General features: G+C 39.1%; 2 protein-coding genes across 7 annotated transcripts in view; both read left to right on the top strand.

Annotated features, from left to right (window-relative positions):
* Window positions 1-1,360: 1,360 nt before the first annotated feature.
* Window positions 1,361-7,589, top strand: slc38a11 (solute carrier family 38 member 11). Its single transcript, XM_026913030.3, has 12 exons — window positions 1,361-1,426; window positions 1,520-1,637; window positions 2,680-2,754; window positions 2,984-3,118; window positions 3,620-3,685; window positions 3,786-3,892; window positions 4,045-4,124; window positions 4,455-4,525; window positions 4,680-4,841; window positions 4,975-5,087; window positions 5,593-5,724; window positions 7,115-7,589. Exons 1-12 carry the CDS (start codon window positions 1,385-1,387, stop codon window positions 7,406-7,408), a joined length of 1,395 nt encoding a protein of 464 aa, XP_026768831.1. The 5' UTR covers window positions 1,361-1,384; the 3' UTR covers window positions 7,409-7,589.
* A 2,670-nt stretch (window positions 7,590-10,259) lies between these two features.
* The window catches only part of mbnl2 (muscleblind-like splicing regulator 2), a 28,782-nt gene continuing 19,875 nt past the window's right edge, over window positions 10,260-19,166 (top strand). For 3 of the 6 annotated variants that reach the window (XM_053233997.1, XM_026912977.3, XM_026912974.3), the window contains exons 1-2: window positions 10,262-10,580; window positions 17,181-17,766. In XM_053233997.1, the coding sequence (XP_053089972.1) occupies window positions 17,593-17,766 (174 nt within the window). In that variant the 5' untranslated portion in view covers window positions 10,262-10,580; window positions 17,181-17,592. Of the gene's footprint in view, window positions 10,581-17,180; window positions 17,767-19,166 lie in introns of all 6 variants that reach the window. The other 3 variants (XM_026912978.3, XM_026912976.3, XM_026912975.3) reach the window with 2 other exon arrangements.

The raw sequence follows: 19,166 nt of genomic DNA, 5'->3' as shown, positions 1-19,166 counted from the left end.
AACACTAATTCCACAATATAATAAAAGAAGGCTTAAATATTTAATGTATATTAAAGTATTAAAAAAGAGAAAGGAAGAAAGAAAAGGGTTGTCATGGTAATACCTACATTACAATAAGTCATATTTTCTAACTGTTGAAAGAAGCTTACAGCTATTTTTACTTTTCATTAACAATTTAGATGGCAGCACCACTGGGTTCAGCATTGTCACTTCACAGCTCCAGGGTCCCTGGTTCGATCCTGTTGGGTTACTGTGTGTCTGTGTGGAGTTTCACATCTTCTCCCTGTTCTCGCATAGGTTTCCTTCTGGGTTCTCTGGTTTCCTCCCACTGTCCCAAAAAAATAAAACATGCAGAGAGGCAATTTGGGTATGCTTAATTGCCCCTAAGTGTGTGAATGTGTGTGTGCATGGTGCCCTGTGATGGACTGGCGTCCCATCCGAGGTAAATTCTCCCTGTCTTGCACCCTGGGATAGGCTCTGGATCCAACACAACCTTGATCAGGATTAGGCACTGAAGGTTATTGGAGACGAATAGGTGAATTAACATTAAAGATGGGACAAACAATTACTTGTTTAACAGTGGATGAGTTTTTAATATTCTACATTTATGAATAAAATACTTTGCTATGATAATTATATTGTTTATCAAAAAGATGTCCCTACAGTCCTCTTCACTAATACCAGATCTGATCATTTTACCAAGTCAATACTCTTTTTTAATTTTTTTTTTTTTTTTTTTTTTTTTTTAATCATTCCAGAAAGCACATACGGAATTTAAATTTAGAGTACCTGCTGGCATGGGATTGGAAGATAAACTAACGAGCAATAAACTAATGTTCACACACTAGTGACTAATAAACTAGTGACTAATCAACTAATGAGAAATAAACTAATGTTCACACACTAAACTAGTGATTAATAAACTAATGACCAATAAACTAATGAGCAATAAACTAATGTTCACACACTAAACTAGTGATTAATAAACTAATGAGCAATAAACTAATGTTCACACACTAAACTAGTGATTAATAAACTAATGAGCAATAAACTAATGAGCAATAAACTCATGTTCACACACTAAACTAGTGACTAATAAACTAATGAGCAATAAACTAATGTTCACACACTATGACTAATAAACTAATGAGCAATAATGTTTACACACTAAACTAGTGATTAATAAACTAATGAGCAATAAACTAATGTTCACACACTAAACTAGTGACAGAAAGCACGTGCGGAAAGATGACACATTCCCAGCTGAAGCATCATGGGAAACCGTCATCATGGTCTTCATCTTCGTCATTACTCGCGGTTCGAGGCGCGTGCAGCACAGCGCCCCCTGTCTGCTGATGCACCTGAAACTTTTTCACGTGTTGAAATGGAGAAGAAACCGAATGACAGGAGTCGACTCATTCACAAGGTAGAGCGCACTTACAAGAGAAAATAAGTTTATCATAGTAAAGTGTGTGGTGGAGACTATTTATGTATATATATATTTGTGAACTTTCTTTAGCAGGATGAGGAGAGGATGTTACTTTCACCGCATATGGAGCATGCTGAGGGTGGAACAAGCTCCAAGACATCTGCCTCGTTCAATTTCATTAACTCCATCATTGGATCTGGACTTATTGGTAGGCACAGTCATCAGTCAATATCTACTATATGTCTTGTATTGTATATTTAAATTTGAGCTGAATTGTAAGATCAGTCTAAACCCACATCTGAGACTAACTGTGAGACATGTAGGTTGATCACACTGTAAAGAGAAATAGCCTCTATTCAGATCAATATTATATATTATATAGTCTAATGCTGTTTATATTATATTTGGAGGAATGTTTTAATTATCCCATAATAAAAGATTTCATTGTGGTAATCTTCTATTAAATGCATTTACATAGTTTGTTATGTAAACATAATGCCAATAATGTCACAAGGGTTGATGCATATTGCTATTAATTTTTTTAATTAGATTTTTTTATGATTTTTAAGGCAAGCTCCTGTTTGCAGGGTTTTTTTCTGGACAAGAGAAAATCTGACAGTCTTATTCTGCCCCCTGGTGCAGGATCATATGACTCAGCACGAGGGTCTTTAAGGCCACTATTTATAACGAGAAAACGTGAATTCCTACTTATGATCGCAAAAAGTTATTGTAACTGCATAACTATGCAGGCATGAATGTATTGCATGTGTATATCTGAGTGATGAAACTTGATCACATTTTATAATTGGCTCACCAACAAAATAATCACAATGAACAATGAACAATGTTCCACTTTATCCAAGGGCAGGTTGTGAAATCTTTGACCTAACCTTGTCCTTTACTCTAAATCTGTTCTTGGAACTAATGAAACAGCGCAAAAACCCTCACAAGACTGAGCAGCTGAAAAGCTGAGTCAGCTGAAAATCATTCACCATTCGTTCATTCATCTTCAGTAACCTCTTTTTCCTGGTCAGGGTCACAGTGGATCCGGGGACTATCCCAGGAACTCTGGGTGACAGAGGGGAATACACCCTAGATGAGCCTCAAATTCAAATTCATCAGTTTTCAGTATAAAAATTAAGAACAAAAAACAACTACTTCAAAATGCATTCAAAATGTAAGATGAATTAAAAGGGCTAGATTAATAAATTGGCAATAAATACATTTTACAGTGTGTTCTCTTTGCTTAGCCCTGCCGTTCTCAATGGCTCAGGCCGGCCTGCCTCTGGGACTGCTGCTGCTTTTTCTAGTTGCGGTCATTACAGGTGCCAAATCTTTAACTGTCTTAATCCAACAGTAGCTAATATGCAAAATCTAACATACTGTGTGCTTCTTTAGTAATCTTTTTAATGTTTCATGTCTTGATTTCATGTGTAATATATTGGCTATATTTTATAATTATGATTTTTAAAAATGGAAAAAAATGAATACTGACATTGTCAGAGATACTATTTGGTAGTGTATACTGTGATACTGTCTGTCTTTCCCCTACAGACTACTCAATCATCTTGTTAATAAAAGCGGGAAACTTGTCAGGGACACACAGTTACCAATCTCTTGTACGCAGCACTTTCGGCTTTGTTGGATATCTAATTTTGTCAGTCCTGCAGTTCCTCTATCCGTTCATCGGTAATTACTAGCCTTTTATGATCTGTTAGAGATAAAAATGCACAATATGTCGAAAGGTTATTGATGAAGGAAGATATACATTTATCTTGTATTTTGTATCTATGTTTTTTGGCTATTTTATCAGGCATATTTATGCAGGCACACTTTTGTTGCCATGCACAGATTGCTGTGCTTTGCTCCTTTTTTTCTTGGATAGTTTGTGTTACTTGTGCGCTAGCCCATGTTTAGTGGTCAGTTACCACAGGGCTGCTGTTGGCTGGGTATTTTGATTTGTGGCCTATTCCAGTCCACCAGAGACATGTCAGAGAATGGTCCATAAACCAAGATATACCAGATTAATGGTGTTCCTGTGGTGGTCGCTTTTAACTGAAGGACAGTATAGAGGGCTCTCCATCACAGGATAGAGGGCTCACCATCACCATTACCTGACAAAATGGCCAGCACACACATATGAGGAATGAGAGATTATAAATGTAATGTTCTTTTCATCATTTCATGCAGCAATGATAAGTTATAACATCATCATTGGAGATACTATGACCAAAGTGTTTCAGAGAATACCAGGAGGTATGCTAATGTATATAGTAGTAATGGCTCAGTGATATATCTATAACCACTTGTATTCATGAGATTTGCTACATACTACTGCTTCTGGTGTTTCTTGCAGTTGGTCCTGATCATATTCTGGCAGAGAGGCACTTTGTCATTTTGGCTTCTACCATCCTCTTCACAATTCCTCTCTCACTGTACAGAGATATGGCTAAACTGGGGAAGGTAGATAACATGCAGATTATAACTATTAATTACAAACAATGATTTCAGTAATTTGAGATTCAATACTCTGATTCAATAGTTTCCTTATCTTCACAATAAAAATAAGGATATTTATGTTAGTGTGGAATCATTACAATGACCCTCTCTTTCAGGTCTCATTAGTGTCCATGCTGTTAACTCTGGCCATCATTGTCATAGTAGCTGTGAGGGCTGTGACACTGGGACCACAAATGTACTATGCTAAGCACAACACTGCATCATATAACATGTGCTAGTGTTACACATGCTCTTCAACTTTTCTCAACCCCTTAAAGTAGTAAATACTAGGAATTCTTTCAGTAACTACAGTGAAACTAATAAGAAATGTCATGAATATAAGTCTGGACTTATAATTGGGAGTTCTACAGTCTTGATTTGATGTTTATGCTTATTCATTTAGAGTAGATGTTCATTAGTTAATGGCTTAATACTATTGTCTTGACTGTCTGCTTAAAAAAAACACAAATAGCATATATTAAAGAATTCTGCATAGCTCGTTTTAATGTTCAGTTTTTTTAAATAGTCCCCCCTCTGAGGATGCATGGGTGTTCGCACAATGGAACGCAGTTCAAGCAGTTGGTGTCATGTCTTTTGGTGACGTAGCTCTGAACTTATATATCATCTAAAAAGAGTTAACATACTCCTTTACTCTGTATCTTATTTAATGTAAGCATCCTTTGCTTTTCATTGTACACTCATTTTTCATTGTACTGGTAATTCACATTGAATTTTTTTTTTTGTTTTGCAGCCTTTATCTGTCACCACAACACCTTCATGATCTATGGGTCACTCAAGGAGCCCACTCTAAGTAATTGGTCCCGGATCACACATGTGTCTGTGGGCTCAGCTGCTCTAGTCAGTGCACTGTTTGCTGCTACTGGCTATGCTACTTTCACTGGATACACACAAGGTAAAGCCAATTATGCACAGAGACAGAAAAGCAGCAATAGATACATACATATACTACAGTTTTCATATGCAAATGGTCTAAATAACCTTAAAAAATAAGTTGTACATGATTGTTTCTTATTCTCCCATTCTAGGTGATATTTTTGAGAACTACTGCAAATATGATAATTTGGCCACATCTGGTCGATTCTGCTATGGACTCAGTATAATTACCACCTTCCCTTTGGAGTGCTTTGTGACAAGAGAGGTACACTATTTTGATGTTTTTATGTAGCATAGTTTAGTGAAAACTCTGCATTATTCACTATTAGGTTTACACTGTATGTTCACTATATGTTTTTCATACCCACATGTTCACCAGTTTTAGTAGCCAGATATCTCAGTATTTATAAAGCATTTATTACTTCCATAAAGTTCTAAAGAGACCTAACGTAACTCGTTTGTTTATCTAAACTGTGTACAAACCTATTTTTTTATATGGAGTGAAACATGCCTTGTTTTAAAGACACAATGTATCATGATGGCTCAAGAATTAGACTAGATTTTATAAGTCTAGTATAGAATAGAATAGAAAAGGTAATATCTACATTTATTTATAGTATTGGTCTAAAATTGTTTCTTCAGGCATGGTGTTGCTTTGTGTGCAATGTGATATCATTATTTGAGAGTGCAGGATTGCATGCTTTTGCTGCCTAAGAGCACACTGATATTGTTGCTCATTTATGGAGTCTGTCCCATTTTCTGTTCTTCAGGTGGTGTCAAATGTCTTTTTTAATGGACTACTTAGCAGCACAGCCCACATCATGGTTACCTTGGTGATAATATTAGTGGTTACAGCAATATCCCTCTCATACGACTGTCTTGGTGTTGTGCTGGAGTTGAATGTTAGTGTTAACATTTTACAATTACATGATTTACAAAAAACATGATTGATGAATATACCATTCAGCCATAACATTAACACCACTAACAGGTGAAGTGAATAACATTGGTTATCTCATTACAATAGCACCTGTCAAGGGGTGGGATATAATAGGCAGGGATATAATAGGGATATAATAGGCAGCAAGTGAACAGTCTTTGGGCAAGCATAAGGATCTGAGTGACTTTGACAAGGGCCAGATTGTGATGGCTAGATGACTGGCTCAGAGCATCTCCAAAACAGCAGGTCTTGTGGGGTGTTCTCGCTATGCAGTGGTTCCTACCTACCAAAAGTGGTCCAAAGAAGGACGACCGGTGAACTGGGAACAGGGTCATGGGCACCCAAGATGTGCTCATTAATGCCTGAGGGGAGCGAAGGCTCGCCTGTCTGGTCCAATCTTACAGAAGAGCTACTGTAGCACAAATTACTGAAAAAGTTAATGCTGGCTATGATAGAAAGGTGTCAGAACACACAGTGCATCACAGCTTTCTGTGTATGGGGCTGCTTAGCTGTAGACCGGTTAGAGTGCCCATGCTGACCCCTGTTCACCACCGAAAGTGCCTACACTGGGCATGTGAGCATCAGAACTAGACCATGGAGCAATGGGAGAAAGTGGCCTGGTCTGATGAATCAAGTTTTATTTTACATCTTGTGGATGGCCGGGTGCGTTTGCGTCGCTTACCTGGGGAAGAGATGGCACCAGGATGCACTATGGGAAGAAGGCAAGCCAGTGGAGGCAGTGTGATACTCTGGGCAATGTTCTGCTGGGAAACCTTGGGTCCTGGCATTCATGTGGATGTTAGTTAGTGGATGACATGTACCACCTACCTAAACATTGATGCAGACCAAATACACCTCTTCATGGCAACGGTATTCCCTAATGGCAGTGGCCTCTTTCAGCAAGATAATGTGCCCTGCCATACTGCAAAAATTTTCCAAGAATGGTTTGAGGAACATGACAAAGTGTTCAAGGTGTTGACTTGGCCTCCAAATTCCCCAGATCTCAATCTGATTAAGCATCTGTGGGATGTGCTGGACAAACAAGTCCGATCTATGGAGGCCCCACCTCAGGTATTGGTGCCAGATACCACAGCACACATTCGGAGTTCTTGTGGAGTCCATGCCTTGACAGGTCAGAGCTGTTTTGGTGGCACAAGGAGATCTACACAATATTAGGCAGGTGGTTTTAATGTTATGGCTAATCAATGTATGAGAAGTATATCATGTACTTTAAAATATTGCAAAAAAGAAACTGAATGTGCTTATGATCGTACTTGTCAATCACTAGTGTTTTTCTTTCTGCATAGGCACAGTTATTTTTTTAAAAGTGTATGTGTGTCTGTGTTTTTCAGGGTGTTCTAAGTGCCACGCCTCTGATCTTCATCATTCCCTCTGCCTGTTTCCTGAAACTCTCCAGTGGGCACTGGTTTCAGATGAAGAACCTTATGCCAACACTTATTCTCATGGCTGGACTTTTTGTTATGATTGTCGGTTTGATTATGACAGGACTGTCTCCTCAGGACTGTTCACATGGAGTGGAGATGTTTTACTGCACAGACTTGAACTCCTCTGCTTCACTAACTATGACTCCAGCTAGTAGTGTGCTTTCGATTATAAATTCTACTCAGAACATTAGTATTTTCTAATTTCAAATGGGACTTTGAAGTGCCATATTGAATATTCTGTTTCGTTGTATGATTTTCATGCCATGGTAGACCTACTTTGTGAATATGTTGCAAGAACTCACCAGTGACAAGTCTTCTACTATCTGTTTGTTAATGGACCAGATTGTTTTTCCTTAAACTTTGTGTGAAATATTTATTATAAATTCAGATGGAAGAAAAATACCCGCTTTTGTTTTCTGTAGATGCATCACAAAAAAAATTACATTTGCACCCTGTTGAATGTCAAGATGTGCTATATTTATGCCACAAGGTGTCACCAGATAGATGAAATGATATTTCACGGGCTCACTGGAGTAACATTAAATCACAGTAATGATGCCAAATTTCCATCTACTCAAACCAGTAAAAGTTTTCTATGCCTAACAGGTGTCAGTGTACCATGAGTCCACTATATACCCTGTTTCATTTCAGTACAAATTGGTCAAGATTGTTATCTAAGCCAGGAATTTAAGTACAGACTTCAGTACTGAAGGGCCACAGCACTGCAAAGTTTAGCACTGTACCTCACTAAACAGAGCAGATTCAACTCATCAGCTAATTACAAACACATTCAAAAGCTGAATTAGAAGTTAGGGAAATGAAAACGCAAGTATCAGTAGGTTTTCCTCTCCAGGACTGAAGGTTGGACAAACTCACAAAATACACACAGTGGATTTACACTGAATCATTTTTATTGTACCTTGATATGAGTCCATTCTAATGAAACAGTGGTAGATAAGAATAAGCTTAATGCTTAACGACTAGGCAGGATGGACCTGGCACACAGTCATACCACTCTTGTCATGTTTCCTCTTGTCAGTAAATAGTCAAAACAGTCTCACCATTCCATGCATACCTCTCTCCGTAATCAGCAGGAGTGGACCTGTGATCATGAGGCCACTGTAATCCAGCAAGTCTGGCATCCCGGAAGCAGCTCTGATTTCATGGATTAGCGGGCAAGAGAGAGCATTGCCCAAGGCTGGGAGTGCGAGAATAGCAATCACAGGGCTCAAAAAAGCAACCCGAAAAGTAGGCCATAAAGTGTAAATATTCAATGGTTACGCAGTACGCAGTACCCTTGCTCCTTTAATTAGCTTAGTATTAGTTTTGGTGGTGGTGAGATTTTGTTGAGTATAGTTTATGGTCTGATAGTTCACACAGTCCTTTATCACAAGACTTGTACTCTTATAAGCTATGCATCTACATAGTGAATATCATTACTTTTTCTCTCTCCATTTATTTCCCATGGTCTATTAACCATTGTATCTTTTAAGCATGTGACACACATAAATATGCATGTCACATGCTTAACTTGTTGCACACAACTAAGCACACAACCTTGGGGTAGATCTGAACAACCAATTATCCTTTTCTCTTCTTATTGCTAAGCAGACTCAGCCATGCAGGTTTTGTCTTTACAACATCAAAAGGATCCGGCCATTTCTCTCCATGGAGGCCAATCAGGGTCTTGTTCAGTCCCTTGTCATCTTGAGGACTACTGAAACTCACTCCTGGCAGTTATTCCCCTTCATGCCGTCTGACCCGTGCAATTGACCCAGAATGCAGCTGCATGACTTGATTTCAATCTCACCAAGTTTTCCCACATCACCCAATTGTTGTGTTCCCTTCTCTGTCTTTCTTTAGCTGCCCGCATCAGATTTAAAACACTGATGTTTGCCTACAAAGCAACAAAACAAACCAGCCCCCACTTACCTGAAGGCACTTATCAAGCCCTGCACTACACCATATTCCCTCTAGCGAGCCTCTAGCACAGCTCCACTGGCCCACCATTCCTCAAGATAAAAGGAAGACATTCATCAAGGCTCTTCTCTGGCACCCTTGTGGTGGAATTAATTTCTCCTGGCTGCCCAAATAGCTGAGTCACTGGCCGTCTTCAGAAGACTGAAGACCTACCTCTTGACTAAGCACTTAAATGAGCACTAACCAACTAACTAACTAACTAACTAAACAAACAAACAAATAAGTACATAGAAGAAAGAAAGGGTGACACTGTGGCACAGAAGCTAGCATTGCTGCCTCTCAGCTCCAGGGTCCCTGGTTTGATTCCTGAGATCCGGTTACTCTGTGTGGAGTATCACACGTTCTCCCTGTGTCTGTGTGGATTTCTTCTGGGTTTCCTTCCACCTCCTAAAGACATGCTGGTAGGTGGCCTGGCTATATTATCAGGATCCACTGTGGCCCTGATCAGGATCAAGCAGTCACTGAAGATGAATGAATGAATGAATGAATCAGTTGGCTTGTACTGTATTTGTTGCTATACCAAGCCTCCGTCCTAAATCCTCTCTAACAGGGATTTAGGTGGTAGTACTCTTAGACTCTGATCTATTTGTACTAGCATGAACATACTGTATGATTTATGAGGATATAATGGACACTATATGAGGATATGAGGATATAATAGACACACGCTCTGGATAAGGACGTCAGCTAAATGCTATAAATGCAAATTCACAACTAAATCAGCCTCTGAGGCATTGGTAACGACTGCGACACACTCCTGTTTATCAATATCTGCCTTGATCTCTTCAGAAGCAGCACTTTAAATGTGATGAAAATATCTGCTTACGTTTACTCTACAGCATCACTGTTACCCTGGCAACACGGAGGCCGTTCTCACGGCGGCTGACATTCGCTTGGATCGTACCAAACACAAGCCCGCGGGGTGTCCAGAAGCGTCGAATGAAAAAAAATTTTTTTTTTACTCATACAGTGTGAGACAACCGGCGAACAAACATCCAGGTGGTATGTACTTGTTTACCACGCGTTGCGTTTTTATTTATTTATTTTTCCTCCTAGTCTCTGGCTAATAGCGATTCTTGGTTGTGGCCCCCTCCCCCTTTTCGACTTGGGAGCCCTTCCTGAAAAACAGAGTCAAGCTGTCAAATGCTTGTTGCTCGAAGGAAAGTCGGCGCTAGTGTTTAAAAAAAAGTATCGCATTAACCGTAAAGGACGTGCTCTCGCTTCAAATTGTGTTCGGACGATACGATGTTTAATAGTGCGTCGAGTTGTTTAATTTGATGTTGAAAATAAAGTGGTTAGTGTGTTCTCGCTCCCAGTTGGGCTGTGCTGGGTGGGTTGCCGTGGCGGTTCGTGACTGTCGGTGTGGCTAGCAGCGAGATTTCGTGGCGATGAGGTAAGCAGGTGTTAAAACTGGGGACTTATTCCCGCTAGCTAACTCGCTAACTCTTCGTTCTCCTTTCTTTTCTTTTCTTTCTTTTTTTTTTTAACTTTTTGAGCTATGTGTCGCACAAGTAATGTGAATGCACTAATGTTAATCATGTATAAAAAGCGTGAATGTGAAAGGACACGCAGCTGAGCTGAAGTGAGCGCCGGCCGGCGACGTCTAGCTGGCTAGCGCCTGTACCATTAGCCGTCTTGCTAGCTAGCGAGCTACAGTAAGTTTAGCTCGCAAACTGTATCTAGTTACTCAGCTAACTACCCGTGTTTACTGACTGTGCTAGCTAGCTGTCTGTGCGCTACATCAACTAGCGAACTTTTCTGGACTTTGAGAGCAACATAACATTGTACATTTTAGCAGTTTTTAGCGCAAGTCTTCAAATTTGCCCAGTCATTATTGCTTGTGTCAGTTCCAGTTAAGAGCAGTCACAACCATGTAATGATAATATAATGAAGGGTATAAACTTTACTCATTAACTCGCTGTGGGCTTTGAAGGTATATTTCCGGGACATTTTAGCGCTTTAACAGGTAGTGCCTTCTGTTTTCACCTGCAGGCCATAGTTTACATATGAAGTGTGTTTGAGTTTCTGAGGAACCTGGCATGATGCACAGATCTGGATTATAAACGCAAATGTTTTCTGCACCATTCAACAGCAGGAAGTGCTTTTCAGGAAACAGGAGCAGAAGGAAGGGTGAGGTCGGATAAGTGTGGGATAAGAAGAAGCAGATTTTTCCTTTTCATCTGACCAGAAATCTGGTTTAGGACTGGACTGAGATTGTGGTTTAGTACTGAGATTACCAGTCTAATGATAGTCTAATGATAGTTTTTTTCTTTTAACGTGCAAGCAATTATTCAATGAGCTTATGAGCAAGAACTATTTTGTAGTCTGTTTCCTAGACTTAAAAAATAATAATAATTTTTGCACAAATGGAAAAAAACTGAGATGAGAAGAATAACATACTTTATTTGCACTTGGTTATGAGTCATGAGTATTTGGATTATATCCAGATAGGGCTTATCAGTATAAAAATTAAAGTGTAAATGCATCAAATGCACCGTTAAAACAGGTTTAAATCTGATTACCCAAATCCACTTCATAAATTGTTTTGAGACATTTTTATCCATGTTCTTCAGGTGTATATGCGTTGTATGTTCTTGCCACATTTGACAACCAGAATAGTACATTATAGCATACTCTAAACAGTCTGTTATATCTTAATGTACACGGTCTTTTATTGATGAAGTCAGAGCGTTTGCAGAAATTGAAAACAGCACACAACCTTTGAACTTTGAAAATCGTGTTGAGGAATAATAAATACAGAGAGTATTTTGTTAACCGTTCCAATAATCTGTAATACAAGAGACTCATTAAATACAAGTGTAAATGCATGTGGATAAAATCTTTTTCAGTTACAATTCAGATACAAGATGCATGAAACAACCAGCCTGTAAACTGGGTCTAAACTGGATTGTGATTATAATTTTGTCATTTGTATTTACTGAACACTAACTGGCAATAGTCAATTAATCATTACCCCAGTGTGTGTGTGTGTGTGTGTGTGTGTGTGTGCCACAGCAGATACAGCAAGTTCAACCGTTTTCATCAGTGCAGATCAGTACTGGCCTAATTTAGACACAACGCCTCTGGCTCAGAAAACGCAATTACAGCATCATTTGACCATTTCAACATAACCAGAGATCATGCATTGGGGCTTTTAGCATGATCCATAATTTCTATTTTAAGCCACATTTTGAGAACCTTAAGCAAGAAGTAACAGTTCTTTTCCACATGAGAATTGGGATAGTGAAGGATATGATACAATATGTTTCAAGGTTAAAGGGATATTATATGTATCACATGTCAAATGGATACATATTGTACACAATATAGACAAGCAAAATAAACTGCATGGCATCATTCAGTTATAGACTATACTGTAGGTAAAAATAAAGAAATCAAGCAAATAATTATTGACAGTAATAACTGTATATATCTACCTGGGTATGAATATGTACACTATATGCCCAAAAGTATGTGGACACCTGACCATCACACCCATATGTGATTCTTCCCCAAACTGTTGCCACAAAGTTGAAAGCACACAATTGTCTAGAATGTCTCTGTATGCTGTAGCCTTACAGTTTCTTTTCACTGGAACTAAGGGGCCTGAACATTTTCCAGCATGACAATGCCCCTGAGCACAAAGCGAGCACCATAAAGACAGGGTCTGCGAAGGATAGTGTGGAAGACCTGGAGTAGCCTGCATATAGCAAAACCTTCCCAGAAGAGTGGAGGTTATTATAACAGCAAAGGAGACTAAATCTGGAACGGGATGTTGAAGAAACACATATGGGTGTGATGGTCAGGTGTCCACAAACTTTTGGCCATATAGTGTACATCGTGAAGTTGATTTCAGTACAGTGTCAATTATGGTAATATTGGCCTAGCTGCTAAGAAAGGAAGTGAGGGGTGATTCTCAGAATAAACCAGGCATAATTTAGGCCAGGGTTTCTCCTGGGGAGCTACTGCCCAGCACAATTTCAAGTTTTCTCTTCTTCGCAATAATCTTCATCTAACTGATGAAGGACTTAATAATTAACTCAAATCCCAAGACTCACTGGTAGGTCCAGCCTTACTTCCTTACTCTTGTATATATACCTTTTCCTCTTAGCTTCACTGTAGTTACTGAATAATAACTGAATAGTACATACTTTGAGATAAATAACTGAATAATAAGCTGGAAATTTAGAGGGTTAGCTGATTAGTTGGATCAAGAGAGCAAGTGTATTAGAGCAGAGCACTGTTCATATTTATGCAAAATTATGTCCTTGTCCTTTGAACCACATTTGTCTGTGTTTGATAATATAGCTTATACAACAGTAACATACTGACAGAGACAATAGTACTGCCAGTGATAAGTTGCTTGTATAGATTTTTTTCTAGATAGATCTTAAGTAATAAAGCAGTAAATTGCATGTGACTGTCTGACCAAGTGGTTGGTAATGAAAATACTTCAGGATTTTTATGTAGACATCTGCTTTGGCATTTCCTTATATCCTGAGTTTCTCAATATCCCAAAACTCTTCATTTCAATTCTTTTCCTCAAGGTCATAATACTGACACGTCAGAGCTAATTAGTATAGCACGAAGCCCTGGCACACTCACTGGTTTAGGTATTGCAGTCCCAGTGATGCTGTGAAACAGCAGCAGGAAAAATGCTGGAACGCCTACACAGAGCCAAAGGTCAGAATATTGAGCAGCAGAATGTAAAACAGTATCTCTGCCCACCGTCAGCCAGTCAGATATCCTGTTTACATACACCTACACAGTAACTATGCACATCTTAACTTTTACTAATGATGCTGATTAACAGGCTGCCTTGTTTTTTAGACATTAAACACATTAATACATAATGTGTCTGGTGATAAATGCTTTTTTTCTCTCTCTGAACGGAGATTTAGTTTGTAAATATTGTTTTGTTCTGTCACTGAGTATTAAAAACACAATTGCCCCAATTATGTTTTAATCCTTTGGGAGAACAAAGCGAGGTTCATTTAAATGAGTGAGTTGATGCCCATCTCAAATAGGGTAATGCATGTGGCCTACTTACCCTGCTGCCGTATTAAACTAGCTGTTGTTCATTTAGTATTGAACTAAATAAAAAAGCTCTGCAAGCAAAGTATATAAGGAAAAAAATATTCCTGTGAGAAGTTAGTGGTTGTCTGCCTAGTTTTGACAGTTTAAAGGGCAGATATTGTTGTTTTGTTGGTGGATTTTCGACTAAGTGGGCCAATACTGAGATGCAGCACCACAGTGAAATCGATACCTAGTGCGCTTTCTTAAAAAATAAAAAAAAACTCCTTGTTTTTTTAAATGTCGCTCAAAATCATAGACTTTATCTATGTCACAGCAGAGATTCATCTGAGTAATTTGCCGTGACTGGCCTATGGCTGAAATTAACATACAGTGAAAGCGAGTATACCACATGGGATGCATCTGAATAAGTCACTGTGATTGGCCAATCAACATACAACCCAAGCAGCTCACAAGGTGCTTCACAAACCACAGAGTATTGTTCTAAATTTAAATCCACTAAACCATGACCATGTGTATTCATCAAGTCATGACATTTTATCTAACATGCCAGACAACAGTAACAGTAGACAGAAATGAATAAATATAATACAATATAGAAGCTAATCTCACTTCTGTTAACAGTGCTAACATAACGTACTGTAATGTAAAAACTGGGATCCAATCGATATGTCAGTTGGCTAAAATAATTTTTCCAATATTAAGTTTCCATGGGCCATGGCATTACTGGATATTATGATGAAAAAGCCACAATAATGTCTCTTTAAGTCTTGTATGGATAAAAACATACATTGGAGGCTCTAGTTACTACACAGGTAGCTAGCCCTATTTGACCAACTACAGGCCACACCCGTGCTTGTGTACTTTTGCCAAGCTTAGGAAAAATAGAGGCCAGAGTCATAGAGATAAAGTGGCTTAAAAAAAGAATGAGTCTAAAATGTTACCAGTCTCCACTTGAACTGGGCACTGCCTACTTGATAAAGTTTGTGCGTAGCTAACATGCAAAGATCAGTATTAAAAGTTAGTCTTGGAGTTTGGATTTATGTCTTTATGAATTTCTACCATGCCAACTAACTAAAGGTACATTCATGTTGTTAAGAATGTACACAAGTGTATTTTTGTATGCTTGGCCTATTATTTAGATGAACTAGGTCATAGTACTAAACTAAATAAACAACAAATGAATTTACTCGCCTTTGACCAGGCAGAGGTGTTGTCTATACTCATCTGATAGTTGTGTAGGTTTTTTTTCTTTGTTTTTGTTTTCCCGAAGTTTTCCAAAGTTTTAAAGTTTCTACACAACATTGGTTTCAAAATTGTTGGCACTCTTACAATTAATATTTGGTCAAGCCTCTTCTGTAGAGAATAACAGCACTGAGTCTCTTCCTGTAATTCAAGCTCATATGTTTACCCTTGGGAAACAGGACATGGTTAAACAGAAAATAACAGAGTTCCCGGGGACTGAGAGCAAACGAAAATAACTAACTAGTAGTAGAACTATTTACTATTATTCAAAAGAGAATGATCTTTGTTACAACAATATAGTACAACATGAAACATACATACATACATACATATATGTGTGTGTGTATATATATATATATATATATATATATATATATATATATATATATAATTGCATAGCTACTATGCAATTAATATACAAATATACAATGTGTAGTGCTGTAGTAAATTAAATAGGTTATATGCCTCATCCCACTTCAGATATGCCAAATTAGAAGAGTATTGGTATTAAAGTTTCAGAGCAGAAATGGGCTCCAAGTCAGCAGTGTTAATCAGCGTCAGATTTATCACTCCAATCAGTATGAGGCTGGTGTATATGTATGTATGCAGAGCGAGAGTTGGCGTAACAGACACATAAGTAGCAGTCTTGACTGATTAACAGTAGGTTTTAACAGATTCATTATCATTAAGTTACCCATCTTACCACACTAAAAGATTTGTGCATTTGCATGTTGGCACATACTGTCCCTCATCACATACTCACTTAACTCTGTAGTTTGATGTATTGGATGGGTATTAATCCTAGTTGACAATATTTTGGCCAGTGGTAGTCCCCCAAAATACGCCCTTGCCCTTTAGCTGAGGTTGTCGGTTGTCCACAGTGCTTCCTTTCTCAGACAATGCAATTGAGCGTATTAGGAATTGACCTGCTCTGCTATCCTGCCATTAGGAGCTCAGATTGCTCAGCACAACTCAGACTGCACTTTAACACAACATGGTCTCTCATGCACCAGGCCAAGTGATCTGGGCCAGGCTCGAATAGCCTTTAAAAGGTTATAGTCACTTAGTAACAAGGCTCTGCCTAGAATTGCCAGAGTCCACAGTTTGTGTTCTGAGGTCTCATGCAAAAGGAGCTTTGACTGAACATAATTTGTGGTTTGTGTTGACATTTGCATGGGCGAAACTTGGCCAAGATATTACATCCGTTCCAGTCTTGATCCACATGTGATGTTAGAGCAAGTAGGCCTTTACTGAACATTTTTTCCTACCAATTAAGGAGATGATAACTCTGTAATGCATTTAGGAAACAGAGCCCAGGTTTGATAGCATCATTGTCAGTGCTATGTGTATTTCTGTGTTTGGCTGTTGCCGGGCAGTCTTAGCCTGATTTCTCTGAAGCGAGTGCTCACTCTGTCTGTTCACCAAATCCCCTTGGAGTATGTGATATAATAGGATTTATGCTGTGCCCTGATCCGATACAGGTCTGTCAAGCTGCCGTTTGCATAGAGATCTCAGCTGGGTGGGGAGGCCTTATCTCCAAGCCTTGGAATGCAGCAGGAAAAATTATACTAAAATCAGCCAATTTGTATACTTCCTTATGGTTCATCACTGTGATGTGTTGGCTGGGCTGCTTATTGGTGAGGTTTGCCACAGTGAATAATTTGTGTTTTTAAAATATCTTTTCTTTTTCGCTTTGCTTTTTATTTCCTAACAGACCGTTATCAAGAAGTGCCTTTCAGATGACTCCCCGTGTCGCTGATCTCTGGTCTCTGCCTGCCTGTACCACCCACACTCCTCTCTCTCCACCTCAGTCAGAGTACTAATCCTCCCACCTCAAACCATTCCTTTCTCCACCTGACTGCAGCATTCAATCCCACCCACAGCCACAGGAAGGCATAAAGAGGGGAGGAAATTATAAACTGAGCCTGCTGTCAAAGTAGTCAGAAGATCATGCTATGCAGGAACGTTACATTTCTTGAATAAAAACAGACGTTTGATTCACAATCTACCAACCTATTACAGTGTCCTTTCACAGTAAATAACTACGCCATACTCAGACATCTTGAACGTAGTGGATAAGTGCCCATATATCTCGTTTAGTGAGTTTCACTGTGGCTGTCAGCAAAATGTCTGTGGCATTGCCAGCTGTGCGTGACACTAAGTGGCTGACTCTGGAGGTGTGTCGTCAGTTCCAGAGAGGCACGTGCTCTCGCAGTGACGAAGAATGCAAATTCGCTCACCCACCCAAGAGCTGTCAGGTGGACAATGGCCGAGTCATCGCCTGCTTCGACTCCCTCAAGGTAAGAAGCTCTGTAAAATAATTACTGTGTAGCATCTGTATGTACAAGCCTTGACTTTGCTGTCCTCTGGAATTAATCTCTCATGTTGTCTCTCACTGAACAGTCCTAGCGAATTACTTTATTTACGCAGTGGGTACAAAAAGCAATATAATCATTTCACAAAATATTAGCACAGTAACACTGATATGAAGCTTGCATCTTAATTGTTCAATTCTACAATACATTTATTTTCAACTTTTCAATTTGACCAATTTTGTAAAATTGGTAATGCAAGCTCCTGGCGGGAAGGCTATTTCATAACATGTGCTGTGCTAGGATGTACTTATCCGTTGCCATTTTCGTTGTCTCCTTAGTATTCCGGAAGTGTTATGAGAATAAAAACTTTATTGTGACTGTAACACTTAATGAGTACTTGGAGAATGAGCAAACTCTCTTTTAAAAAGAATTTGCCTTTTAGCTAGTGTTCGATGCCCGGCTAGCTCAATGCCATCGGTTGTTTGCGTCCTTTTGTTATTTTGCAGTGTTGTGTTTGTGAGTCATTGGCACAATCTAACGATATGAGATCAGAACAGAAGCGCAGAGCTTAACGCTAGCTAGTTAGTTAAATGGGTAGAGGCTTTTTTCTATTATGAGCCATCAGCGAGCTGCTCGGGCAGGCCTACAGAGAGAGATTACATACCCTCTATGCGGCTCCATGCTCCTCTGAAACCACTGTTGCCAAGCTTGCTGGTTAAGTTTAGCTAGCTGCCTACCTAAAAGATGTTTTCTGTATGTTAGATTATCTGATTGGTGTATTTTGTTGTCCAGTATGATCTGGATTCTGCAGTTTGTTTTTTAGCTAAGTAGTCAACGTTACAGGGAGGGACCCTTCCCGTACTTCTTTCAGGCGCGATGATGTAGGACATCTGATCTGGCATATCTGAGTAATGACTGAATTACTGGGAGTTAGTATTACAAGATACATGACTCACAGCACCTCTGGAACATGATGTTTTATAGTATTTTTTGTATTAATTTGGCACCTGAATTATTTTGGAGACAAGGGTTTTTAGTTTGGATCGCCCAGTATGAAGTATTCTCCTTCTAGTCTGCCCTTACATGCCCCTGTGCACCAAAGAGTGTCTGATTTTCTCTAATGCCAAAGGTGACAGAAGTACTGCTTAGAAACAGGAGTGGATGTGGTCATCTTCTTCAGGTCCTCCACAGTAGCATACTAGAGAGATGTCCCTTTGTGCTCAGCATGCCTTCCTTACCATGACTCATGTCATTTAGGTTGCTTAGCACACGTCTTAGAGACTAATGGCGTAAATGCCTGGGTGAAGTACTGGGTAGGATTCAGAAATATACAGGCATACACAGCCCACACACATCCCTCAGTTAGAGGGACAGTATACTTACTA

This window comes from Pangasianodon hypophthalmus, chromosome 5 (genome assembly GCF_027358585.1).
Source record: "Pangasianodon hypophthalmus isolate fPanHyp1 chromosome 5, fPanHyp1.pri, whole genome shotgun sequence".
Classification (NCBI taxonomy): domain Eukaryota; kingdom Metazoa; phylum Chordata; class Actinopteri; order Siluriformes; family Pangasiidae; genus Pangasianodon; species Pangasianodon hypophthalmus.
This window is presented reverse-complemented; position numbering and strand designations above follow the sequence as displayed.

Bases quoted from the DNA above. Each gene is read 5' to 3' on its own strand.
- slc38a11 (XM_026913030.3), top strand. From the start codon at position 1,385: ATGGAGAAGAAACCGAATGACAGGAGTCGACTCATTCACAAG. The intron at 3,686-3,785 runs GTATGCTAATGT...TGTTTCTTGCAG, and splicing joins GTTTCAGAGAATACCAGGAG to TTGGTCCTGATCATATTCTG. The intron at 3,893-4,044 runs GTAGATAACATG...CCTCTCTTTCAG, and splicing joins ATATGGCTAAACTGGGGAAG to GTCTCATTAGTGTCCATGCT.